This window comes from Bos indicus, chromosome 18 (assembly GCF_029378745.1).
Source record: "Bos indicus isolate NIAB-ARS_2022 breed Sahiwal x Tharparkar chromosome 18, NIAB-ARS_B.indTharparkar_mat_pri_1.0, whole genome shotgun sequence".
NCBI lineage: Eukaryota > Metazoa > Chordata > Mammalia > Artiodactyla > Bovidae > Bos > Bos indicus.
The window spans coordinates 34,906,950-34,931,253 of record NC_091777.1 but is presented as its reverse complement, the minus strand read 5'-3'; the positions used below and the strand labels follow the sequence as shown (position 1 = coordinate 34,931,253).

Sequence of the window (24,304 nt, the reverse complement as noted above, 5' to 3'; positions counted from 1 at the left end):
TGGTCACCACTGAAAGCTGCCCTGCTGGTAGACCTCTTTGGGTAGAGTTTGTAGTTGTACTTTGCTGCTGTCCATGAGCAGGGGCGGAGGCGCTGGCCAGGAGTGAGGCAGGAGCTGCTGCAGGGCTCAGCTGTTAGGAGGTGAATGTTGCCATGTTTAAGGAGGAGATGGCCCCCAGAGCCAGGCCAGCCGGCAGGACCCACCTGGTGTTGATGATACAGTCGAGCTGGCACCTAAGCAGTGTAGGGTTTTGCCTGGTTTCTCTTTCCCTGTAGAGAGCATAGAGGTGCTTTGGTATGACCCAGGCTGTGGGGGCCTAATGCACAAGTGGAAATACCAGCAGTAACAATAAACGCGCAGGGAACCCTACGTGTGGGCTAGGCACATGCGTGGCTTTTCATGTACGCTGTTCCACCCAGTCCTTGAAACCACTCCGGAGGGGTGGGGGGCTGTGCCCACATATGACACGAGAGGCAAAGGGACCCGTCCACAGTTGTGAGTGGTTAGGACCCTCGTCTGGGTGTTTATATGAATCACTGTGCTGTATTCCCCTAGACAAGTAAGACAGGAGCTAAATCTTTGAAGCGTTGTATTTGTAACCTGATTTGCTTTGCAAGGAGCTTAGGGGAAAATCCTCTAGGCTTTAGCATCATGGAGACTTGAAAGACCATGCACGAGGAAGAGAAGTGTGCGCGGCCTGGCCAAGTGTGTTCTCCATAAAGAGTGTTCTCATTCTTTATATGTCACAAATGCATGAAGGGGTCTCACTAGTTTAAGTCTATTCTTGTCCATAAGAGGATTTGAACGTGTTTTGAAAAGAAGACACTAGAACTCTACCTGGTAATTATAATGTGTGTCCTTGTGGGTTAGCGGTTTCGTTTCTATAATAGGTCATTAAGAAATGGTCATTTAACATGGTGACTTCCTTGGTGGTCCGGTGGTTAAGGCTCTGAGCTTCCTCTGCAGGGGGCCTGGGTTCAATACCTTGTCAGGGAAAATGATCCCACATGCCTTCAGGCAAGGTCAAAAAAGAAGAAAGAAAGAAATGGTAACATGATGTGTTTGGTTAAAATGTGGATTTTTCTGTGGTGGTTTATCAAGCAACATGATTAACTATTTAATTAAATAGGATTAATAGCATCCGCTTTGCCTTCATCTGTGTGATCAATACCCCTGGGCCACCGAAACAAAAACAAGGAGCCATCAGAGAGGCTGGGGATTGTGCTTTTTATGTCAAAAGTTCTTCAGTGGTTTTTTCAGATAAAACCTGCAATGATCCTTTTCAAGTGACTTTATCTTATTCTTTAGGATTTGGTCAACACTGGACTCAGCACTTTCTTTTTCTTTATTGCTTCAATCGTACTGGCTGCTTTAAATCACAAAACCGGAGCAGAAATTGCTGCCGTGGTAAGTGAACTCAAAAGGTCAAAACAAGGCTGGTTCATACACTTTCTGTGCCTTGCTGCTCTGTCCCCTGGGCTTGTGTCCTATTGCTTCTCCTTCAGCTTCTCCTTTGCTAATGAAGTCACTGGGCCAGCGGAGGCCCCGGTCCCTTCAGTGCTGTGGTTCTTAAAGTGTGGTCCCTGGAACGGCAGCATCATCCCGGAGTTTGTTGGAGATGGCGTTCTCAGCCTTCCCCAGAGCTGCCAACTTGGCAGTGTGTTTTAACTAGCTCTCAGATGCACACTCTGTCTTGAGCACCTCTGCTTCAGTCTCTGCCCAGCGGAGCCCTGGATGTCTGAAAGGGCTATTGCTTTTAAGGGCCTTGCCTGCCAGTGTGGGGTGTTCATGAAGAAGATGCAGTCTGGACACCACATGGCAGTCAGCACAGTGGGGGGTGGGGGCAGAGGATGGGACCAGGTAAGGTAAGACTGTCTCTCTCTGTGCTCTGCGTTTCTTTATTGTTCGGTATTTACAAAGAATATGCAGCACTTTTATAACTGAGAGGATTTAAGGTTTATTGAGAATACTAAACTATGAGCTCTCCAAGGTATCACTCAATAGGTTCATCGGTCGTTAGCTAATCATTAAAACACCACCACTTCTCACTCTCAAGCTGCCCACCAGAGCTGCCCACATGAGAGGCAGTGGGGCTGGGGGCTAAGATATGGAATGCTGGGCCTTGTGGCTTGATTTGGGGTCACACTTGAGACCCTGATTTTTCATCTATATGGTGTTTTGTCTACATGGTATTTCTCCCAGGGACCAGTGTCATGAAGGTCTGTAAGAGAGGCCCTTCTGTGATCTCTTTTTCCTTGTAGATCCAGAATACTTCGAAAGAGTCCTGAGGCTGCCTTTTTGTGGGTCACATGACTATGAACTTGGCTAGGGTCTGACAGCTGGACATGTAGTGGGGTCTGGGTGTTGGGGTTATAGCCAGGAGAGGCTAATGCACCTCGCTCACTGTAAGTGCCCAGGGGCCCTGCGGACTAACCCGGCTTGTGTCTTGTAGATATTCGGCTTCTTGGCAACAGCGGCCTATGCGGTGAACACATTCCTGGCCGTGCAGAAGTGGAGGGTCAGCCTCCGGCAGCAGAGCGCCAATGACTACATCCGCGCCCGTACTGAGTCCAGAGATGTGGACAGTCGGCCTGAGATCCAGCGCCTGGACACGTGAGGGCGCGCTGAGTCTTCTCCCCTCTGGTCCTCCTGCCCGTACTTTCAATCAAGTTTTTCTTTCCCTCATCACATCAGATTATCATGTGACTAAGTTGAATTTTGTCCTCCTTGGTAACAGTTCATTCTGGGCAAGGGTTTTCATGGCAGCCCTGATGGTGGGTGCAGGAGGTGGGGGACCCCGTGCCCAGCCTTTCACACAGAGGCGGTGGGAGGGGCCTGCCTCCCCCATCCTCTGGCTTGGTGGCCATGGGAGCCACTGTCCTCGCCGGCCGCCGTGTCCACTTCACTGTTCCTGAGCACAGGCTTCGCGGCTGACTCTGAGCCACCCCCTCATATGTATTCGTGATGAGTCAGGACTCTGGATTAAATGGGGGCTGTTGGAGGGGAAAAAACAAGTATCAAGGAGTGAAACTTTATGGTTGGAGTGATGGGTCAGCAGTGCTTTCTGGGCAACCCCCATAGAGGCCCTGAATGCGCTTTAGTCTCGCTGCCAGGATGCCCCTCTCCCCATTGTTTTCCATGCCTGGGGGCACCGGGACCCCAGCACGAGCATGGACAGCCAGCTGTGACACCAAGGGTCTCGGCGGCAGGTGTGCCCACTGGGTGCTTTGCTGGCTCTGGGGGAGGCTGGCACCCTCTTGGCTGGGCTCCAGGGCACTGCTGCGCATCAGGAGGTCACCATCTGTTTCCTACCCTGCTGAGACGTCCCTGGAATCATCTTCCTGAATCCCAGAGGCTCCTCCAAGAATACGAGGACCATCTTGTTTTCCAGTTTCCTACCTTCCCTGAATACGCCGAGGCTGGACTGCAGATTTTCTGTCATCTTACCTTCCCAGATAAAAGCCACAGGAGAAACACAGTCTGTCCCACCAGTCCAGACCCTTGCCCATTTGCTGGCCTCACGGACCACAGGTGGGGACACGCCTCTGTCTCGAGGGTATGTGCTGATTTTCAAACGCCTGAGAAGAGTTCTAGAGTGAATTCTGAGTGGCTCCGTCTAGGATTTGAAAACTACTTGAATCTGCACCATGACACCCCCTTTCACTGATGTTTCGGAGGGTGACGACCCTGTACCTCAGGGTCATAACTATGAACGTCGATCTTGGAGGCTGTTGGGGAACATTCTAGTTCCGTAAGGTTTTGTATGAATTCTCGGTAAAGTGAAGATTATTGTGGTAACTAAGTTACACAGGCCCCTGCGATGCTGTAGTTTTTTGTTTTTTTCTGTTGGAGACTAATTGTTTCTCTTACGGAAAATTTGTTTTTACATGTCGGGTTTTCACTCTTTGAACTGTCCTTAATGTTTACAAACCTCACTCTAGCTCCAATATTTTGTGTTTCACCCTCACCAAGGAAAAGAATGCTCACTGCTGGTGGGAAGATTTTGCATTAATGAGGAGAGTCCCAGATCTTGTGCTAGTGAGTGCTTACAGCTTCAGCAGCGGGCAGTGTCATGAGAGAGGGGGTCTCGGGGAGCAGAGCCTGTGTGAGAAATGTCCAGCCCTGCACAGGCTGGCATTGCCTTCTGCAGAGCAGAGCGGTGTGCAATTTCCTGCACGGGTGGCTTCGTCAGGTAGCACTGCTTGGCTGGGGACCCCGCAGGAAATGGTACTGGCCATCTCTGAAGGGTCGGGGTTAGGGCTCCCTGAACCGAACATCCTATACAACTCAAGTTCTGCTGAAGTTCCTTTCTGGGGCCGTGACCCAGGCCACCTGTTCAAGCCCCTGGTCTGGTCAGAGACCCAGCTTGTCTGGGGGTAACTGACCTCCCACTGTCCCCACCTAGGGCAGCCAGGCCTGGTCACGGCGGTCTGACTGAGCCCTCTTCCCATGGATGTTGTGAGGCAGTACAAACCAGGCTTCACAAACCTCGTACCTATTATGTCTAGTGACTTTTGAGGAGATTATGACATCTGGATTTTATCTGTTCATTTTATATATTTATTTTGCATTTGTAGAGTGTATATGCTTTGTCAAAATGGGGCTTATTGCCCTCTGAGAATTCCATTTAAAAACAGGGTTACAAAGACTCAGCCTTGCATCAAATGGGGCCCACTTGGAAGGACCACCCTGAACTTTATCAGAAATCTCCTTCTGGGATTCATGTTACTGGGCCTCAATAAAAAGCTGCCTTTGAAGTGAGATTGGAAAAAAGAAGACTCTTCAGGCGAGGGTTGTTGCCCAAGTTTTTCCAAGTCACTTCAATAAAACCGGTTATCATCTGGCTGAAAGGAGTCTGTTGGTATCCTGAGGATGTGCTGTCAGCTGCAAGGAACGGTTCTGAAGCCCACTGAAGTTGTACACGCTGACATGATAAAAGGTGATGACACCTTGTGCCATAGGCCACTTAGGAATTAATTTACATCTTAGTGTTAGAATCTTGGAATTATTTATGTCCCTGTAACTATTTAATGTCCTTTGTGCCATGAGGCTCTCCCATGGTTTTTGTAAATATATTTCTTTATATTTAATTAGCTCCCAGTATAGCCGAAAGTGACCAGATATGCTGACTGGTGGACTGTAGAGTCATAAGTCTTGTCACATGGTGAGAAGGAAGGAAGGAAGGAATATGGTTGTCTAGTGTGAATGGAAAGACACTCGCATTTTCTTTATGTTGTTTCTGTGTACGAACAAGACAATCTAGATTTGGGGAGGCTTAAAAGGGCTTTTTTTTTTTTGCAAATTGAAATAAGCTTATTTTTGCATTTAATAGTTGTAATATGGACCAGTGTCAGTTTGGTTTGGGGAATTTTTAAGACTGAGGCAACCTTAGTGTTTTTAAATTTTCTGGTGGGATGATATTGGCATTCACAGTTGATGCCCAACTTGTATACGTTTGAATTTGTTCCTGGATACTGGATGGTTGAAACCCTCAAGCATTTGGTGGAACCTCTGGTGGTTTTAGATGGATGCAAACACTGACGTCTTCAGAGAAAGTTTATCCTGGCATCGATCCAGTTGATGTGGTATTTTTTCTTTTCTCTGATTCTCCTTTACCCTCCCTTCACGTTGCCGAAGACATGGCAGGGGGGTGGGGTGCCTTACCCCTTTCATACAGAGAGATTCCGGTCACGAGAGCCTAAAGATACTCGTCAGCTCTATATAAAGCCGGGGAAGGCACAGGCAGTTACAGATTAAAACCTCACAGCAGAAGTTCTATTTGAAGTAAAGGAAACAGATTCTCACTCTGCAGCAAGTCATTCAAGAGAGACAACCTTTGCCCACAGAAAGGCAAGAATGTTGACGCCTGCCCAGTCCCAATATCCATGTCTTCCTTGGCAGCTTGAACCAAAGTGCCAACGTGGACGGAGCCCAGGCTGGCCGCAGGGAAGCGGGGACCCAGTCTGGTTCTGGGGCTCGGCTCTGGGAGGTGGATGTTACCCCCTACCCTTTGGGCACCATCACTGTCCCTTGGCTAAAGGCTCCTTCCTGTGGGCAGCCATGGAGTGCGTCTGACCCCACCCCATGTCAGAGGCTTCTTGAGAGAGCTTTGTGACTCAGTTGAAAACATTCCTAGTCTTTTAAAGTTTGCAGTTTCATTCGCCTTTCTTTGAGGCTTTCTGAGTGACTCAGTCTTGGGTTGAGCCACAGGCGGTCTCTGAGGAGATAAAGCACTAACTCTGGTCTGCACATGTATGTGAATTCCTGCTTGCAGCAAATGACCCTTAATACCCCCTCCATATGTCATGTGTGTGTGGCCCAAGCTCACCTTTTCTCATAGACTCACCTGTGCTGTTTGGGAAGGAACCCCTCACTTCTCCATGTGTTTAAGAGGTGGACCAAGTCCCTAATCTCGGGCTCTGCAGGATTTTCAGTGGGCTGTTCTTAGAATCTGCCCTGACAGAGTGTGGAGACAACACGTGGCCACTTTAGGGATTCTGGGAGGCAGTGGCAATGTAAGTGGGTCCCGGTGTGCCACCCATGTTCCAGACAAAGCAGCCATGAAGTCTTTGTGCCAAGGCCTGATAGTCATTTTCTGCACATGTGTTTTACAGGAAAACATGACACTAAGCAGATAGCAAAAGGCGAAAACAACTCAGCTGAGGGCTGCTTCTAAATTGACTGTCCCAACCACGTAAAAAATGGCTTCCTGCTCTAGTGACTGCCATTAGCGAGTGAGGTCTCCAGACACGTTTCTAGCTCCTGGTGAAGTGTGCAGAACCCAGGGGCTCTCTTCATTAGCACCCACTCCCAGGACCAGCTCAGTGACAGCTGATGAGGGAGCGGGGGCGGGTCTGGGAGGTGAGAGGAGTGGGGAGCAGGCCCAGACCATCTGCTGAGGGCCTGTCGAGAGCACTGGGCATGGTTACCCACCCCGGCTGTGCTTGGTTAACTACCTCCTGTCCTCTTTGGAAAAGCAAAGTCTTGTATTCCAGAACCCACTTGAGAGTGGGAGCCGAATGTGGGGACCAGTGTGCCTGGGCGCTGCTGGGCTCTTTGTGTGAGTTTGGGAACTCACAGGTGTGGACAGGTGACTCAGATTCTGATCTGGGGGCCCCTCAGAGAGGACGCAGACCCGACACCGCCTGCCTCCAGCCGTGTAAACCTTCCTGGCTCTTTGTAAAATCTTCATTTCTTCTCCCCTCAGCAGATATAGCTGAAATCGTAACTGTCTGGTTGAGAAGGTAATTGGAAATCTTTGTGGCTCTTTACATTTCTTTTATTTAGAAACCATTTCTGCCCTCAATATCTGTTAGATCTAGAAGAATTTTTTTTCTCAAAGTTTAATGTTTGTTTAGCTTTTCTTCATACCAGTAAATGGCATTTATATACTTATAGGCTTGAAACTCCCTTCTTTGGTTTAGATTATATTCTCATTTCATTTGGATGTAATTTCTCAGCCTTAGGGATTTATTTTTTCCTTTCTTGTTTTTATTATTCTATAAACATTAAAAAAAATTACCCGCCAGCCCGCTGAGTCTAAATCAGTGGCAATTTGCCTAAAGTTTCATTTATGGATCCTTGAATCATGTGTCTTTTTCACAGGGTTAATTTGTTGTCTAGTTTTTATTCCAAGACTTCAGTCTGGGTGACTTGCTATCTGGACACCCTGGTGTGTCGTGTCTCCTTTGGAATGCATTCTACACAGGGCCGAGAGCCTTCAAGAAGGGGTTAATAACCTGGACTCTAGTGAGCTACATCAGAACTTTGATTTAGAGTAGGACCTTGTCTCAAATGACCTTAATCAGCTTTGCTGGCAGGATTAGGGTGAGGCCCGAAGCTTCTTTTCACCACTGCGCCTCAGAAGAGAGAACGCGTGACACAACTGATTTGAGGAGGGTTTGTACGGGATTCAGTAATAATCTGAAACTATCCAATTTGAGTCATCTTGGGAGGATGCTGCTGAAACCCGGTTGGAAGCGCCCCTTGTATCAAGACAGCCACCCGAAGGAATGGTCAGGAAGCGAGGACAGCATGGGGGCCTCATGCCCAGGCAGGCAGGGCTGCGTCTGGCTGCTTCCCTCTGCGGCCCATTTTGCTTTCCTGCCTTTTCCAGAATTGATTTCCCAAGTTTCAGGACTTTGCTCTCCTCTCTGCAGATGTGAGGAAGGCAGCTACTCCGGGCTTGGAGGGAAAACTGACTGGTCTCCTGGGGGAGCTCAAGGGTGGGACGCCTGTGCACCGCCCTCATCCCCCCAGTACTGGCCCAGGCCCAAGGCCTCACCTGCTCCCAGCTCTGTCACTCCGTAACCTGTTTAAAAATGAGTTTTCAAACCCTGCCTCATGATGAAACTGACGTACGGGGATAAAACCAGTGCTTCTCCTAAGCAATAAGAGAACGCTAGGGGGCGAAACTATTTGTATATGTTGAAATTTGTAAGGGTTTAGGAACCCATGGCAAAGACAGTTAGCTATTTATTACAAGTATGACTATACTTTTTCCTTTTCCCAAAGTAGGTAGTTGTGTCTTTGGATATTCTAAGACAAATAATAATCACTTCACCTTGGTGCCTTCCGTGTCAGTCACATAAACACTCCCGTCAATCATGGAATTGAAAAAGATGCACATTTGGTTCAACAAGATAACACTATTTTTGTAGCATGATTTTAGATTGTGTCCTTTTAATATTGCTTTCAGCAATGCTAGTTTTGAGGTTTGGTCGTTTTCCCTTTAAAACTTCACTATGTATTTTTAAAAAGAAAAAAAGAAATCCAACCCCTCAGCTTTCCCTTGTCTCTTCTCTGCTGCTTTCTCCCCAACACCTTGTTTCCGCTTACCTAAACAGTCTGAGAGTAAGAGTATATTTCTGTGAAATAGTTATTAATCAGTATAACTGTATTTGGCATTTTTTTTACCCACTTGCTACTTCTGAACAGCCACTGCTCACCTCAGATGGTAAGAGGAAAGTGGTTCCATAAGAACAGAACATTCTCGGTGCTCTGAGTTCCCTTCTTTGGGTCTGAAACGGTGACAAGCCCTTTCCCGGTTGCTGCCTGTCTTCCAGATTCGCTCAGGCCATCCTCCTCTGTGGCCACCAGCTTGCCTCTGCCCGTGTAAGACGTCCTGCGGCAGGAGTGGGAGTGGGGACTCTGCTGGTCTCAGGTTCATCTTCCACTCGGATCTCTGGTTCATGGATGCCCTGGATAGGTTGGACGGCCCTTTCTGGTTTCCGGCCCAAACATACTAGATTCTGTGCTGTGATGAGCTTGGTGAAGACACAGATGACCTTTCACTTTCCCGCCCCTGCAGGACTGAGTTATGTCTGGTCAAGAGAAATCTTGAGGAAACTAGCTGAGTCCATTTAAAATGAAGGCATGGATTTATTGAAACATTAAAAAAAAAATTTTTTTTCCACTTTGAAGGGTCAGGCAGTTATTTTCTAACAAAGGAAGACGAGTAAGATGGCTGATAATTCCCATGTGACTACTCTGGTACTTGGCCCAGTGGCGCTTGGGGGAGGGGCAATGTTAATTTAATAACTACTACACTTGCTTCTTAAAAGTCTACTTCCTTTAACAGTGTAGTTGCAGCTGTGGGGCGAGCTGGGGTGATGTGTGTTCAGCGAACTTGTTATGCTATTGGGCAGTCTGAGCTCCCGTCCTGGCTTCTGAGGCTGGTGTGGGCACCACTCAGCTCCCACCAGCCCAGATGTGACCATCCATTCAGAGTGGTTTGGGGGCCCCAGAGCCTTCGCTCCTGTTTATTCCTGACAGCCTACAAAGCCTCACACTGCCCTCAGTTTTCCCCCTTTATTTCTTTTGAAGGACCAATTTTTTCACGGTACTTGTCCTGATTGTTTTCATAGTGTTCAAATCTGTATTTTTGTATGTAGAGGGAAATAATTTTCTCAACACTAATCGCTAATAAATATTGAATTGTCATGAAGGAGTTCTTGTTTAATAAACGGACGTGTAAAAACAGTTATCATCTCTTTCTTCACTCTGCCTTGCTCCCACCCCTTAAAGGCTGTGGCCCGGATCCTAAAACAGGCTTGTGAGCTGGGGGCCAAACAGCCATAGTGGGGGTGAGGACACTTCGGTATTGCTGTTGACCGGTGGCTTGGCCAGGGTTGGCAAGGTGGAGCCACTCCCAGCAGCCCATCGGCTCTTGCAGGTTCTACTTTCATACGTGTTTTTAGAACACGTTACATACTGTGCGAAAAGCTGGGGCAGAGTGCCTTGATCTTTCCCATCACCTGGGCCAAGACACTGACTCACTGCGGGATTGTTAGCTTGATGTGAGAAGCTGAGACCCCCAGGCCTCTCGTGGAGACCTGAGCAAGTCACCGAACCTTCCGTCAGATTCCTGACTACAAGAGGATCATGTGAGGAGTAAAGAGCCCACACGAAGATGCCTGGCGGGGAGCAAGTGCACGGGCATCGCTGCTGTAACCTGCAGATGCAGGATCCACGTGGGGCGTGGGACCACTCCGTGCTGATGCCTCTCACCTGACAGCGTTGCTCTGGTGTGTAAGGTTTTTATCAAACACACACACTCCAAGCAGGAAGTCAGTCTGGTTTAATCCATGATGGCTTTTTTCAGGATAGGAGATTCACATGCAAGAGAAGAAGAAAAGACTACAAATGCCCAAATCATGGGTCCAGAACTCTGGCTCATTCACAAGGTCTCTTGGGTCACAGGAAATGCCATTGAAAAAGCTGCTTTTGTGTTAAAAAAAAAAAACAAAAACATAAAGTAACAAAATCCTATTGAAGATATATGCACAGCATAAGGTCCTTAGGTGAACACAGAAGGCACGTCTCACCCCTCATGTGGGTCAGGTGTCCAGAAGTATTGTCCTGAGGGCCTGGGAGCCGCTCACCTGCGGACGGCCCCAGGAAAGAGAGGGTTGGGCTGGGCCTGCCCAGCTGCCCCGCACGCTGTCGCTGCCACTTGTTACTTGGAGCCCTCAATCTTTTGGACCTGGTAAGCTAGTCTACGAGCTTTGCTTTGAAACAGTCGTACACCCAGAATAGGCAGGTCACCTGAAGTCATGGTCCTGCTCTCCAAAAGTGTGAGGTGGGCAATGGGACCTACTCTCTCCTAGGTCACAGGGTAAAGGCTAGTTTTCTCCCTGCTTCAAGAATGAAGAGGGAACTGGTGCTCCTTGAACAAAAGAATTTTTGGAAGGATCATTATTGACAAAGTGCCTGGCATGAGCAGGGGCCCCAGCCACAGAAGGAAACCACCGGGGCCCAGGGCTTGGCCCTGTGGCAGTCTTTATCTTGCTTCTTTCCCCGACACTCGCCAAGGCATGAAGGGCCCCCCGTGATGGGGTAACAAGGCTCCATCTGCTCTGTCCCCGTGCTTATTTTTGGCAGAGAGGTTAAAGGGCTTAAGGTCCTGGGGCAGAAATGAGAAGGGGCGGAATATTCACAATGCCGTCACAGCAGAGAGGCTGGACAGTGCTAAGCCAAGGGCTGCCATTGTGTATGCGGGGGCTCAGGAATGTTGCTTGGGGCTGTAAGGAGGCCTGCTCTGTCAGCAGCTCCCACTGCTGCCCGAGAAATCACAGCCTCCCTCCCCACAGGCTTCCCTGGCCACACTCTGGCCGGCCTGGTCAAGTGCGGGAGCGGAGGCCTGCGTGGCTCAGGTGCCAAGGCAGGGCAGGTCTTCAGTCGGAGTCAGAGTCGGAATCCTCTTCTGAAAGGAAAGCAGAGAGGACGCTTGGCAAGAGCTCTGGGGCCAGTGGTACCTGAGAGCCGACTCCGGGGAGGCGCTGTCAGCCCCGGGCTCAGGCCACAACAGCTGATGGTGGTGTCCGCTTGGTGCGGGGACTACGAGTGCCTGATACCCTCTCGGCTGCAGCAGAGGGGAAGCGGGGAACCCAGATGCCCCTTCCTCTGGGGCCCCAGGCCCTCCCAAATCTGCCTGGCTGTTCTCCCTGCAGGTGGCAGGCTTGTCTATCTGCCCCGCCCCCCAGCCTGCAGTGGGGCTGGCTGTAGTCTGAGAAACTAAAACATACTGGAAAAGCAGGGAGCTTGTTTTTAGCCATTTCAGTCTCCCCTGCCCCAGGAGTTTCAATGTCACCTGCCTGGGGACAGCAGGCCCTCAGTGTAAAGAAGCCCCGCAAAAGCCCCCCTTGTCTCTATCCAGCCCTGGGTCACTGCTGATCCTCACAGGGCATGGCCACCTGTTCCAGAAACACCTCACCTGGACGGGGGCGCCTGCTCTTTACAATCTGTTGTCCTCACTCCCCCTGCCCCGTTTATTTTGCCTGCACACTCCTACAAATCTATCAAAACCCAGCTCTAGGGTCGCCTCCACAGCCTCCGAGCTGGCCTGTAGGATGGGCCCTCCCTCAGCTGCTTCATCTCCACCTCTGTGAGCCCTCGTTTTGCTGTTGTAGTTGACGTCAACTCGGGTTCCTCCCGCTCCCTGTTGATGCCGTGCGTGTACACCACCACTGTCTCTGGGCCTGATTCCTGCCCCCTCAACTCCCTGAGGGCAGGTAGTTAGCCTGCCCATCTGCACACCCCTAGGGCCCAGCACACGGCAGCCTCAGCAGGTGTTTGGGTCAACAGATGCTGACAGAAGGCCTGGGAGGGATCGGGGACACCGGATTTGGGGGGAGGAGTTGTGCTGAGCCAAACATCTGATTTACTCACTTGCAGGGAGCTGACATCTGTCTGTCCATTTAAAGCCTGCTTGGGGGTTTGGAGAGGGACAGGCAGGTAAACAGCTTGGGCCCTCCAACCCAGGTCAGCTCCTGGGCTTCCCTGCATTTCTGTGTTGGAGCCTCCACTGCCCCTCCAGGTCCCGCCCCTCTGGGCAGGGACCTCTGTCTCCTCTGATGGCCTCCCTGGGCAGGAAAGCCCCAGGCTTTGGCTGAGGAAGCTCTGAGAGATCACAAGCTCCAAATTGGCTTGGTCCCTCTGGGCATGTCCCTCAAGGGCCCCCCTGTGCTGCACATATGCACCCCAAGGATGTGACATGTTGATATGGCTGCTGTCATGGATGGAAAAACCAGCCATCCAGCTTGCAGGCTTTTCCTTTCTTTTTCAGTCAGGTAATGGCACAACAGCCATTCTGAGCTGAAGGATGGCTGGAGGAGGCCAGAAAGTCTGTGGCACTTTTCCCTGGATATAAAAAATATCCATCCTTGGATAAAACAAGCCCGAGCTGCCCTGTATTTGCCTGGGACTGTGGATAAGAGCTTGGCTTGCTGGTCTTTAAGCTGGGGGGCAGGCACGACTGGAGACGGGAGGCTACTCTGGGACCAGTGGCTGCTCTGCAGCCCAGTGGACAGCGCCCAGGAGTGGTCTCGTGAGGCGAGGAGGTGCCAGGCATGCCCTAAGCGTGCCCTTCCTGGAAAGGCTGAAGCCCCAGAGAACCGTGTGTTCCCCGGAGGGGAGCAGTTTTATCATCAGTGCCACACGAAGAGATACTAGAACCAGGCTGTGAACACACTTCCTGCCCGTGGGGAGAGAGGAAATGCTCTTACTCCAGCCTTAAACCAGCCAAGAGCCCGCAAGGGAGGGCAGGGTCCCCGCAGTGACCATCCCAGGTGACGGGCCCGGTTCTCTGGTGGAGCCCACAGGTGGCCACCCACCTTCTGCCTTGTCAGCTGTGGTCTCCTGTGCGGAGTCCTCTTGTTTGAGGAATTTGGCTACATCGTTAAAGATCAGGTAGAAGTCAATGGCAAACACGATGGTGGCAAAGAAGCCAAACACCTGTGGAGACAGGGGCAGGGCGGATGGCACATGTCAGCAGGAACAGGGAGCCTGAGAACGGGAAGGCCACCCAGGGCAGCTGCCGACCCGTCCCCATAGCTTGTCTTCATTTGCTTGGATAAGCAGCTCAGAATGGCAGGCACAGACCCTCTCCCATTAATGACAGATAGGCAATCGAGCTGTTCATTTGGTTTGGCCAACAGCCTTTCCAAATTCTGGGCAGAGTCAGTCTTCAACCAGAGGACTGTGGCGTTGCTGAGATCCACGATGAAAGGCCAAGGTACCTCAGCAGAAGCAGACTGTGCCCAAGGAGCTAGGAGGGGTACCCACTTAGGAGTGAGGTGAACGTGAGTGGGGCACCCCTCCTTCCCAGAGGTTGGGGAGCAACTCACCCCGGCTGCTTTGGAAGCCCCATCTGGGTATTTGGCCACGGCTGTGATGGAGATGGCAAAGTAGATGAGGGCTGCTGTGACACAGCGGAGGAAGTCCTGGGGAGACAGGGGTGCAGTCACATGGCTGTGAGCGCCCTGGTGTGGGGCACACAGCATGGGAAGGTGCCCACAGGGAGCTGAGGCAGGGGAGAGGGGCTCAGAAGGGCAGTGTGTGCCAAGGACAGGGCCGGAATCCCACTGTCAGATCCGGGACATAGGCGGGGCCTCCAGACCAGCCTCCACGCACTCCCCCTTCCAGGCCCCACCTGCACGCCCTGGTCCTCCTCCAATCTCTACTCCTGCCCTGTCCAGGTGCCTCCTGCCTGCCATTCTCTGACAGGTGGACAACAGGGTACGGACCAGGCTGCAGCCCACCCTGTGGCCAGGCCCATCTGGTGGAAACCTTGTCACCGGCTCCCTCTGGCTCTCCAACAGCGAGATCTGGTCACTGGTCTTGCTTTGCCACATGCTTGTGGCAGATCCATTTATGTACCACGGTTTGCACCTACTGATCCCTAAAATGGGGACAGGGCAGAAAGCTGGAGACCAGGGTTCAAGTGTTTCAAGTGTACCTTTGCTGTCCCTTCTGACTCATTTCACACAGCAAAGTCCAGGGTGGGTTTCTGGGCCTTCCCAGGTGATAAAATGAGTTGCCAGATGGCTGAGATCTGGGAGAGCCCTTCAAGTCCTCAGTTAACCCGCCCTGCCCTATATGGAAATGGCTAGAATTCCTGCGGCTGAGGCTCATTCCAAAAGGCCCAGCTGGGAGCACCAGCGCCACCTGATGGCCAAGGGTGAGAATGCCATCTGGGTTCACAGCCTCACAGAGGGACCCTGGAGGCCCAGGAGGTGGGCAACCTGCTCTGGGTCCCCTGGCTGCTGCAGAGTGAGGCCTGGATCACCCGAGGCCAGGCCTTCCCACCAGGTTCCAACTAGCTGCAAACAGCCTCCAGTGACTTGAAGGGAGGGTGAGGGCCAGCCAACCTCTTCCTCCTGGGGCCCCAGCCCTCACCATCATGGGCCAGCACAGGCCCTGCCACTTGTCATTCAGCTGCATGGCATCAGCAAAGAGGAAGCAGAGGGCCAGCAGGAACTCCAGCAGGGGCGCCGTGAGGAAGGCAGATGCTGAGGACGCCACATAGCAGACGAAGATGATGAACGAGAGACCCTGGGAGGTGAGGGAGGGAGAGGTCAGGGCCTGTGCACAGCCCCACCCTGCAGGCAGGAAGAGAGGTGGCTCCAGCATGGAGTGACCTACCCAGTTCTCCAGTCGCAGGATTAGAACTCACACGGTGCTGCCCCCAGTGCCTCTGGGCATGGCCCTGCACCCAGGCTCAGGCTAGCTCCCTGCCAGGACCCAATGAGGAAGCCCCAGCCTCTCACAGCATCCAGTCCCCCAGAAGGCTACCTCCCCACCACCCACCCCTGAGGCTCTCTGGCAGAATCCATCCAACCCAGATGGTGCTCCACAAGGGAGAATCAAACCTACGCCCTCTCAAAGGCAGTCAACTAAGCAAGAGCCAGTTTCAGAAAATTACACCCCAAACCCAAGATCTGTGCTTTTCAATGAATGAAGAATTTACATGAAAAACAGGACACAAATCTGGCACTTTAGTAAATAATATGCCTGCTGAAGTATTCAAGAGTTGAAATGTACCAATGTCTGCAATTTACTTTGGATGCACCAAAAATAAAACGGATTGGACTCCCCTGGTGGTACAGTGGATAAGAATCTGCCTGCCAATGCAGGGGACACTGGTTCGATCCCTGGTCCAGGAACACTCCACATGTCAAGGAGCAACTGAGCCTGTGTGTGCTCATACACCAAGAGCCTGTGCTCCAGCAACAAGCAAAACTACAATAAGAAGCCCATGCACCGCAATGAAGAGTAGCCTCTGCTTGCCACAACTAGAGAAAGCCCACCCAGTGCAACCAAAAATAAATTATAAAAAAGTTAAGAAAATGAATTGATGGACAGAGAGATATGTGAGAGGGGCTTCCCTGATAGCTCAGTTGGTAAAGAATCCACCTGAAATGCAGGAGACCCCAGTTCGATTCCTGGGTCAGGAGGATCTGCTGGAGAAGGGATGGATAGGCTACCCATTAGAGTATTCTTGGGCTTCCCTTGTGGTTCAGCTGGTAAAGAATTTGCCTGCAATGTGGGAGATCTGGATTTGATCTCTACTTTGGGAAGATCCCCTGGAGAAGGTAACGGCTACCCACTCCAGTATTCTGGCCTAGAGAATGCCATGGACTATATATAGTCACGGGGTCACAAAGAGTCAGCCAGGTTGCCAAGAGATTTGAGAGAAAGTAAGTAGCAAGTAAGGCAACTGTATAATTGGTGGGCATATGTTTTTGCTGTATATTTTCAAATTTTCATAATAAGGGAAAAACATCCAGAGGGAGAGGGCGTGGTGACACTGCCGCTGCATGCCCTGCTGCGTCACTGGTCCAGCCTTTGTGAAAGGAGGCGCAAGGTGTCATGAGGAACTGATTGAGAATGAAATGTTTTCTGCAACTTGGCAACTGATGTGGGAGGATGCCAACGCCCGGTTAGTTCTGCATAGGTGCCAGAGTCCCGTGGCCTTGTCTTCTTGGGAGGCTCCAGCAGCCTCTCAGCACATCTCTGTGCCTTAGTTTCCCATCTGTTCAAGCTGGGCTCAGCTACCTCCGTTGTCATGTTCAGAGCAGACACCTGTGCTCTGCAGCTCATTCGTCTGAAGTCACCATGGTGCGCCCCGTGGGGCATCTGGGTGTCATCCCTCCCGAGCCCCCCAGCCCCGCTCTGAGCTACTCAGCTATGGACGTGCTCAAACCCAGCCAGAGTGACCGAAACCAGAACGGAAAAGGGCCAGCAACCATGGAGCAGGATTGCTTAAGAACACATGTGGAGTCAGCCAGACCAGAGTTCAAATGCTGATGCCCTTTTATTAGCTGTATGACACTGAGCAAGCCACTTCATCTCTCTTAACCTCACTCTTCTCATCTGCAAAGTGGGCTGTGAACATCACTGGGTGCATGGGTGGTGGTGAGGAGCTCTCACAAACCTCGTCAGACCCTGGCCTGTGAACAGCCCATCAACCCCATCTGCCCTTCCCAGTGCACCCACCCAGGCTCGGGAGGGATGACACCCAGATGCCCCACAGGGCGCACCATGGTGACTTCAGACGAATGAGCTGCAGAGCACAGGTGTCTGCTCTGAACATGACAACGGAGGTAGCTGAGCCCAGCTTGAACAGATGGGAAACTAAGGCACAGAGATGTGCTGAGAGGCTGCTGGAGCCTCCCAAGAAGACAAGGCCATGGGACTCTGGCCCAACCCTATCCTCTACTTCCTGTGCCAAAGGCTGTTATCTGTGGCCCTCATTTTCCTTTCCCCTACCCGCAGAGCCTGATCCTGGGGATCCCCCTTTTGATTCTGTTCCTCATTCCCCGGATCCCTGGTGGCAACTTCCTCCCTCTTCCTGCCCATGTCAGCCTCCCACTTGCTTGGGCCTGGGGGCAGCCAGAGGTGACCTGAGGACGCAGGAGTGATCTCAACTGGCTCCCCTTGCCTCTTCAGTGCCCATCCCTCATCCACCCTTCCTCCCCTCTTCATCCACCTGGACCTAGGATCTTGGTGCCCAGTTTTGCCAAGGGCCTCCTCTATGCTCTGCCCACCCCTCCTCCACCCATGAGGAGGGCTTGAGTTGGGTGTGTTTGGGGTCCCCTCAGTGGGCCTTGGACTCAAGGCTTCTCTCCACAAATGTGGCTCCTATCAGTCTGCAAAGTGGCCAACCAGGAGGTGACTCCGAGCAGTGTGAGCTGAGTCCGGGATCCGGGTGCCTCATGTGGGGAGTTGGACAGGTGCTGGCCTTGTGACCTCTGAGCTGACCCCAGAGGCAGGAGGAGGTGATAGGACCGACGCCTGCAATCTGCCCCCTGGGAGCCCAAAAGAGAGGTGGGGACAGAGTCCTCCCTCTGATCCCTGCTGTTCTCAACCATGCTGTCACCTGACCTGCAACTGATCCGGGTCAAATCCCCTAGACGCTGGGGCCTCAGCTTTCCCGTCTGCAAAGTGGGAATAATGACAAGGGTTATCAAATTGCTGGAGATTCAAGTAACAAGTGCTTCTGTCTCATCCCGCCTCCCCACTAGGCGTCTTCCCTCCCTTCCCTCCCCTCCACGGAGGCCCAGCTCCAACCCCCAACCCCACAGGCCGACAGTGCGAGGGATTTTCAGTGTCCCGAAGACAAAGGGCTGATGGGCGTGGGTGGGGGTGCGGGAAGGAAGGAGCTCAGAGGGGGTGGGACGGCTGGGGCTGGATCCCAGCGAGGGCGGGGAAGAGGGGGATGAAGTCATCACCCCCAGCCGCCCCTCCGCAGTCTGGGTGGGGGTAGGCTCCTGCGCGCCCCCCAACCTTGTGGGCCGGGCCTCACTCAATCCCGGGGGGTCGCGCCCTCCCCACGGCTGGCGGGACTCCACTCTGGTTTACGCCCAGCAGCTCGAGGCCGGGTCGGTCCTCCCTGCGCCCGAGGAAGCGAGCCAAGGAGCCGTGGGCCCACCCCGGGTCGCAAAGGGCCGATGCCTCCCGGGTCCGGCAGGGGCGTGGCGGGAGGTTTTGCGGAGCGGGGTGCCCGTGAGGGAGGCCTGAAGATGCGGGAACGCAGCCCGTCCCAGGGGTCCAGAGAGGGCGGAGGGCCCGGAGGTCACACAGCGCCGGGCTGCGCTCCCCGGGGTCCGGCCACTGCGTCTGTGAGCCCCCTCCCCGGGCTCCCCTGAGGCCCCCGCATCGCCTGCGACCCGTGCGCGGTTCAGCTTCAACGAGCCCATCCCAAACGGAGGAAGTTTGCCCAACTCAGCCCAACTCTGCGGGGCTGCGAGCGAGGCCGGCGGGCGAGGCGCCAGGCGTGCAGACAGCGGCGCCCCAGCCCCACGCCCGGGGGCTGCAGGCGGGGGCGGCCGCTGGGGGCTGGGCTCCGCCTGGAGCCGGCCGTGGGCGCCGCACTCACCGTCTCCGCCAGCAGGAGGCGGCCTTTGAGCGAGCAGAGGAAGGCGCGCGCCGGCAGGAGGGCACGGAGCCCGGGAAGGGCCGCGCTGGGCTGGGTCCGGCCGGCGGGCTCGGGGTCCGGGTCGGGCTCCGGGTCTGGGGGCCACATGGCGGCGGCGGCGGCCGATGCTGAGGCTCGGCCTCGCTCCCTCTCACCCTGTGCCCGGGAGGGAAGCGGAAACCCCGACTGTGCGGAAGGAGAGCCGGGCTAGACTCGCAGGGCGCGGGGGCGCATCCCTGCCGCTCCGCCCCCACCCCCGCCCCGCCCCGCCCCGCCCCGCCCCGCCCCTCCTCCCTTGCTGTGCTTTTCTCGCCTCCTCGCCTGCAGCCCTCCTCCCTGACTCCTGCCCCCTCCTCTCCTCTCTCCCCTCTTCCGCCCGCCTTCCTCCTCCTCCGCCCCTCCTACCCCTCGAACCTCGGCTGCCCGCATTCCTGCAGCCCGCGCTGGCCCGGGGCTTCCTCAGACCCCCGCCTTCTCCCCTCACCCCTGTCCTGGCGGCCGGAGACCTTATTGCCGCCACCCAACACTCCGTCGGAGTTCTCAAACCACCCCTCCTTGCCCAGAAGATTGTTGGCTTTCGTTGTCTTCCGTCTAACTTCTGCCCATGCGTGCTGGGGACCCAGGAACTTAGGCCTTCAAAGAGCGAGATAACTCTCTTGTCTTCCTGTGGCTTTGACCCCCGCGGTCAGCTCCCTGCCCCACTCCCTCTCTCTCTCCGCTGGCCACCCCACCCCTCTTTGGCCTGCCCAGCCTCCTGGAGTTTCTTCTTTGGCTGCCCCAGCCCTGGATTCGGCAGCGCCCCCCACCCCCCGCCACAGCACACACACATGTCTCCATGGAGTTCAGTGTGACCAAGATCCCGCCCAAGACATTTTTAATACGCCTGAGCCTCTGCAATGGGCAGTGCCAATTGTCCTACCCCTAAGAGCCAGTGACCCGCCCGTCTTCACCTCCTTAAGCTTTCTTCTATCTACGTCCACGTCTTAACCACCACAGCCTCCACTAGACTTCAGACAACTCCTCTCTCCTTCCTGGACTGTTGTGAGGGTGTCTTTTTCTTTTTGACTTTTTTGGCATGCGGGATCTTAGTTCCACACCCAGGGATTAAACCCGCACCCCTTGCACTGGAAAGCAGTCTCAACCACTGGACCACCAGGGAAGTCCTGTGAGGTTGCCTTTAGGGGGCCTCTCTGCTTCCTCTCTTGGCAGACAGAGGGATGCTTAAGTCATCCATCACAGTTGCTTCCATTCTCCTCACCTGCAAAGACCTTGAATGCTTCCCATCTTGCTTAGGGTCTTGGTATAGAGTAAAAACAGCCCCTTGCTACCCTTTCCTCTGTCTCTCCTACCTGTAGAGCTGATTATCTCCTTCATGCTGCTTCTTGCAAAGAGATCTTTGTAAATGCTGACCCCTCTGCCTGGAATCATATAACAAGGAAGAGATATGTTACCTGATTAACTCCTCTTTATTCTTCTGTGATCATAACCACATTGTCACTGTCTCAAAGGAGACTTCCAGACCTTCCCAGCTAGGTAAGAGTCATTGAGTCATTTATTTCTTCATTCCACACCAGTGCTAGAAACCCAAGAGGCAGGGAAACCCCAGGTTTGTTTGAGGGGGCAGGGTGGGTGGGTGAACACTAAAGGTGTCCAGAGAACCCTGAGTAAGATGATTCCTGGTAATAAGTGAGTGGCTGGTTCAAAGAGCAGCCAAGCAGCCTGTGTGGAAGAAAGGACTGAGCTAAGAGCTAATCAGACAAGAGGAGGAGCCAGACTGTAGAAGACCAGGCCTTGGGGTTTAGATTTTACTCCAAATTCTCTGGGAGGTGGTCAGGAGAAGATTAGAATAGAGGATGACCTGGTTCTGATCTGTGTTAATTAAACACTATTCAACACTAACTCAGTAAGAAGAAGACAATCCAATTTAAAGAATGGGCCAAAGATTTGAACAGACAATTCAACAAAGATATATGAACATCCAAGAAGCACATGAAAAGATGTTCAATATCATTAGACATCTTGGAATGTGAATTAAAGCCACAATGAGATCACATTTATTATACTCCTATCAAAATGGCTTTGTAAAAGGGGATGCTGCTATTTAAGTGCTGGTGAGGATGGGGACCAACTGGAACTCTCAGACACAGATAAGGGTGGAAATTGCTACCCCCACTTTGGAAGACAGCTTGACAGTTTCTTAAAAAGTTAAACAGAGGAATGGATACAGAAGATGTGGTACATATATAGAGTGGAATACTACTCAGCCATAAAAAGAATGAAATAATGCCATTTGTAGCAACATGAATGGACCCATAAATTATCATACTGAACAAAGTAAGAAAGACAAATATGATAATCACTTATATGTAGAGTCTAAAATATGGCAGAAATGAACTTATTTATGAAACACAAAAGACTCAGACATAGAGAATAAGCTGGTGGTTGCCAAGGGGATGGAGGAGAGATGGATTGGGAGGTTGGGATTAGCAGATGCAAACTATTATATATAGAATAAATAAACAAGAAGGTCCAACTGTATAGCACAGAGAATTATATTCAATAATAAAGTATAATGGAAACCAATATGGAAAAAAAATATGTGTGTGTATAACTGAATCACTTTCCTGTACAGCAGAAAAACATTGTAAATTAACTTTTTTCAATTAAATAAAAAACTTAAAAAAAAAGTTAAACAGAGAGCTACCATATGACCCAGCCATTTTATTCCTAGGTATTTACCCAAGAGAAATGAAAGCACACGTCTCTACAAAGGCTTGTAGACGGATGTTTATAGTAGGGCTATTTTTAGTAGCTCCCACTGGAAATCGCCCATGGTCCATCAGCAGGTAAAGGAATAAACTAACCATGGGATGTTTATGCAGTGGCATACTTCTCAGCAATAAAAAGAAATAAATGATTGACACACGCAACATGGATGCCTTTTGCAAATATTGTGTTGAATTAAGAAAATCAGACTTGAAGGGATGATACTTTTGAATCCATTTTGGTGAAATTTTAGTACAGGTGAAACGAACCTATGGTGACAAAAGTCAGATCTGTGGTTACCTGGGGGCATGAGGAAGCTTTCTGGGGTGCTGGAAATGTTCTTTATTTTGACGGGGGTGATGGTTTTACAGGAACTTACATTTGTCAAAACACACCAAACTGTACACTTAAAATGGGCACATAGGATTTCATGTAATTTATATCTCTTATACTGAAGGGGTTCTGAGGAAAAAGAAAATATAGGGACTGAGTAGCGTGGCTGAGACGGCCCAGGAGAGGGCAAGCAGAGACAGCTGGGTGCCCCTGCGTGAGGTGACCTGTGACCGCTGTGCACCGCCCGGCAGGCTCTGAGCTCCCCGGGGGGCCTGTCCTCACGGCCCGCCCCATCCCAGAACCCGTCACACAGGATGCACTAAGAAATGTCAGCTGTGGAATGAAGTGGGGTGGCCCTTTTCCATTTATATTCTTTATGTAAGGAACATTTTCTCGTTCCCTTATTTATCTTAACTTATTCTTCGGGTTATAATGAAATACTATCATGCTTAATTTTGTTGGTTACATAGTTCCATCCTTGGTCATCAGGACCTACCTCCTTCAGGTGGGAGCCTCTATATCTAACTATTTTCCCCCCTACTTCCTCTTTTTTTTTTTTTTGGCCATGTTGAGAAGCATGTGGATCTTAGTTGCCCTGCCAGGGATCTAACCTGTGCCCCCTGCAGTGAAAGTGTGAAGTCCTAAGCACTGGACTGTCTGGGAAGTCCCATCCATGTTCTTATTTCCTGACACTATAAGATGCTTCAGTTTCATTTTATAGTCTCCCCATCCCAACCCTAGGGTCAACTGTTCTTCTAAGAAGCTAAAAGTGATTTTTAGTGGAGAATGGTGTTTAGCAACCGAGATCTCTCGGGACAGTCTTAATTTGCATTTCTCTAGTTATGAGTGGACCAAACTTGAGTTTTTTACATGTTGTAAGAGCCACTTGCATTTCCTTTTCTGAGAACCAACTTTTCACATCCTTTGCATATTTTTCTATTAATTACTGGTTTAAAAAATTGATATCTAAGAGTGTATATATTCAGGAAATTAATCTTGAATATTAGTTATGAGTATCTTTCATGGTTTGTCAATTGTCTTTTACTTGGCTTTTTTGCCACACAGATTTTTTTCCTTTAGAACCTGTTTTTCTCCCTGAATCTATAAATGTAGTGAGTGACAGTAGCAGGCTCCCTGATGCTCACCATCTTTACATCTGTGCCTTTCTTAGTCATGGTGTTTTTGCCCTTTTGATAAGCTGCTGGATTCACTTTATTAGTACTTTACTTGGGATTTTGGCCTATTTTTCATAAATAGAATTGACCTCTAATTTTTGTTTCATTTTATTTTTTGTGTTATCCTTCATTTTGCTTGATGAAGAGATTTAAAGCCATAATTTTTTTTCTCTGAGAATAACTTCAGATACATCCCCAGTATATTGCTCTAGTTTTCAATCCATTTCCAGCTAGCTGGTTGTTTCAATTTCAAGTTCTTCTTCAATCCAAGAATAACTTTTAAAAGGTATTTTTAATTAGATAAATTTTGGACTGTACTTTGTGGTTAGTTTCTAATTTTATTTGTTTTATTCAGAGAATAGTTCTATATGTTCTGGTTTTTTGAATTTGTTAGTATTCGTGTCCTAATAGTCAATTTTTGTAAATGTTCCATGAGTATTTAAAAAGACTGAATATTGAATACAGACACAGATGCAGAGAATGGACTTGTGGCCACGACCAGCGGCAGGGAGGGAGGAAAAGGTGGGACGACTTGAGAGAGTAGCACTGATGTGTATACACTACTATGTGTAAAACAGAGCTAGTGTGAAGCTGCTATACAACACAAGGAGCTCAGCTCGGTGCTCTATGAGGAGCTGGATGAGCTAGGATGGTGAGACAAGATGGGATGGCGGTGAAGGTGGGAGGGAAGCCCAAGAGGGAGGGGATATATGTATACATACATACACATAGTTGAAGCTCACACGCCTTGAAAGTGACGGCTCGGTGGTTGTGGTGCACAGGCTTAGTTGCTCTGCAGCAGATGGAGTCTTCCCAGACCAAGGATGGAACC

The 24,304-nt window shown here is 51.1% G+C and overlaps 2 protein-coding genes across 5 annotated transcripts in view; one reads left to right on the top strand and one right to left on the bottom strand.

Moving 5' to 3' along the window:
• Nucleotides 1–10,750, top strand: part of CMTM4 (CKLF like MARVEL transmembrane domain containing 4) — an 80,030-nt gene extending 69,280 nt beyond the window's left edge. For 2 of the 3 annotated variants that reach the window (XM_019979410.2, XM_070770709.1), the window contains 3 exons: nt 1,309–1,407; nt 2,453–2,613; nt 9,066–10,750. In XM_019979410.2, coding sequence (XP_019834969.2) covers nt 1,309–1,407; nt 2,453–2,613; nt 9,066–9,366 — 561 coding nt within the window. In that variant the 3' untranslated portion in view covers nt 9,367–10,750. Of the gene's footprint in view, nt 1–1,308; nt 1,408–2,452; nt 3,036–9,065 lie in introns of those variants that run through there. The other variant, XM_070770710.1, reaches the window with a different exon arrangement.
• CMTM3 (CKLF like MARVEL transmembrane domain containing 3) lies at nt 10,563–19,630 on the bottom strand. Of its 2 annotated transcripts, none has more exons than XM_070770713.1 (5): nt 19,613–19,630; nt 19,160–19,384; nt 14,127–14,222; nt 13,614–13,734; nt 10,563–11,704 (listed from the first exon to the last, which is right to left on the bottom strand). In XM_070770713.1, the coding sequence occupies exons 1-5, from the start codon at nt 19,625–19,627 to the stop codon at nt 11,676–11,678; spliced, it is 486 nt and encodes a 161-aa protein (XP_070626814.1). In that variant the 5' UTR covers nt 19,628–19,630; the 3' UTR covers nt 10,563–11,675. The 2 variants fall into 2 exon arrangements, with proteins under 2 accessions (XP_070626814.1, XP_070626812.1); XM_070770711.1 differs by lacking the exon at nt 19,613–19,630 and adding an exon at nt 15,178–15,333 and having other exon boundaries at nt 19,160–19,428.
• Nucleotides 19,631–24,304: the final 4,674 nt, after the last annotated feature.

Bases quoted from the DNA above. Each gene is read 5' to 3' on its own strand.
- CMTM3 (XM_070770711.1), bottom strand. From the start codon at position 19,306: ATGTGGCCCCCAGACCCGGAGCCCGACCCGGACCCCGAGCCCGCCGGC. The intron at 13,735-14,126 runs GTGAGTTGCTCC...CTGTCTCCACAG, and splicing joins GGGCTTCCAAAGCAGCCGGG to GTGTTTGGCTTCTTTGCCAC. The intron at 11,705-13,613 runs GTGGGTGGCCAC...CTTTCCTTTCAG, and splicing joins CACAGCTGACAAGGCAGAAG to AAGAGGATTCCGACTCTGAC.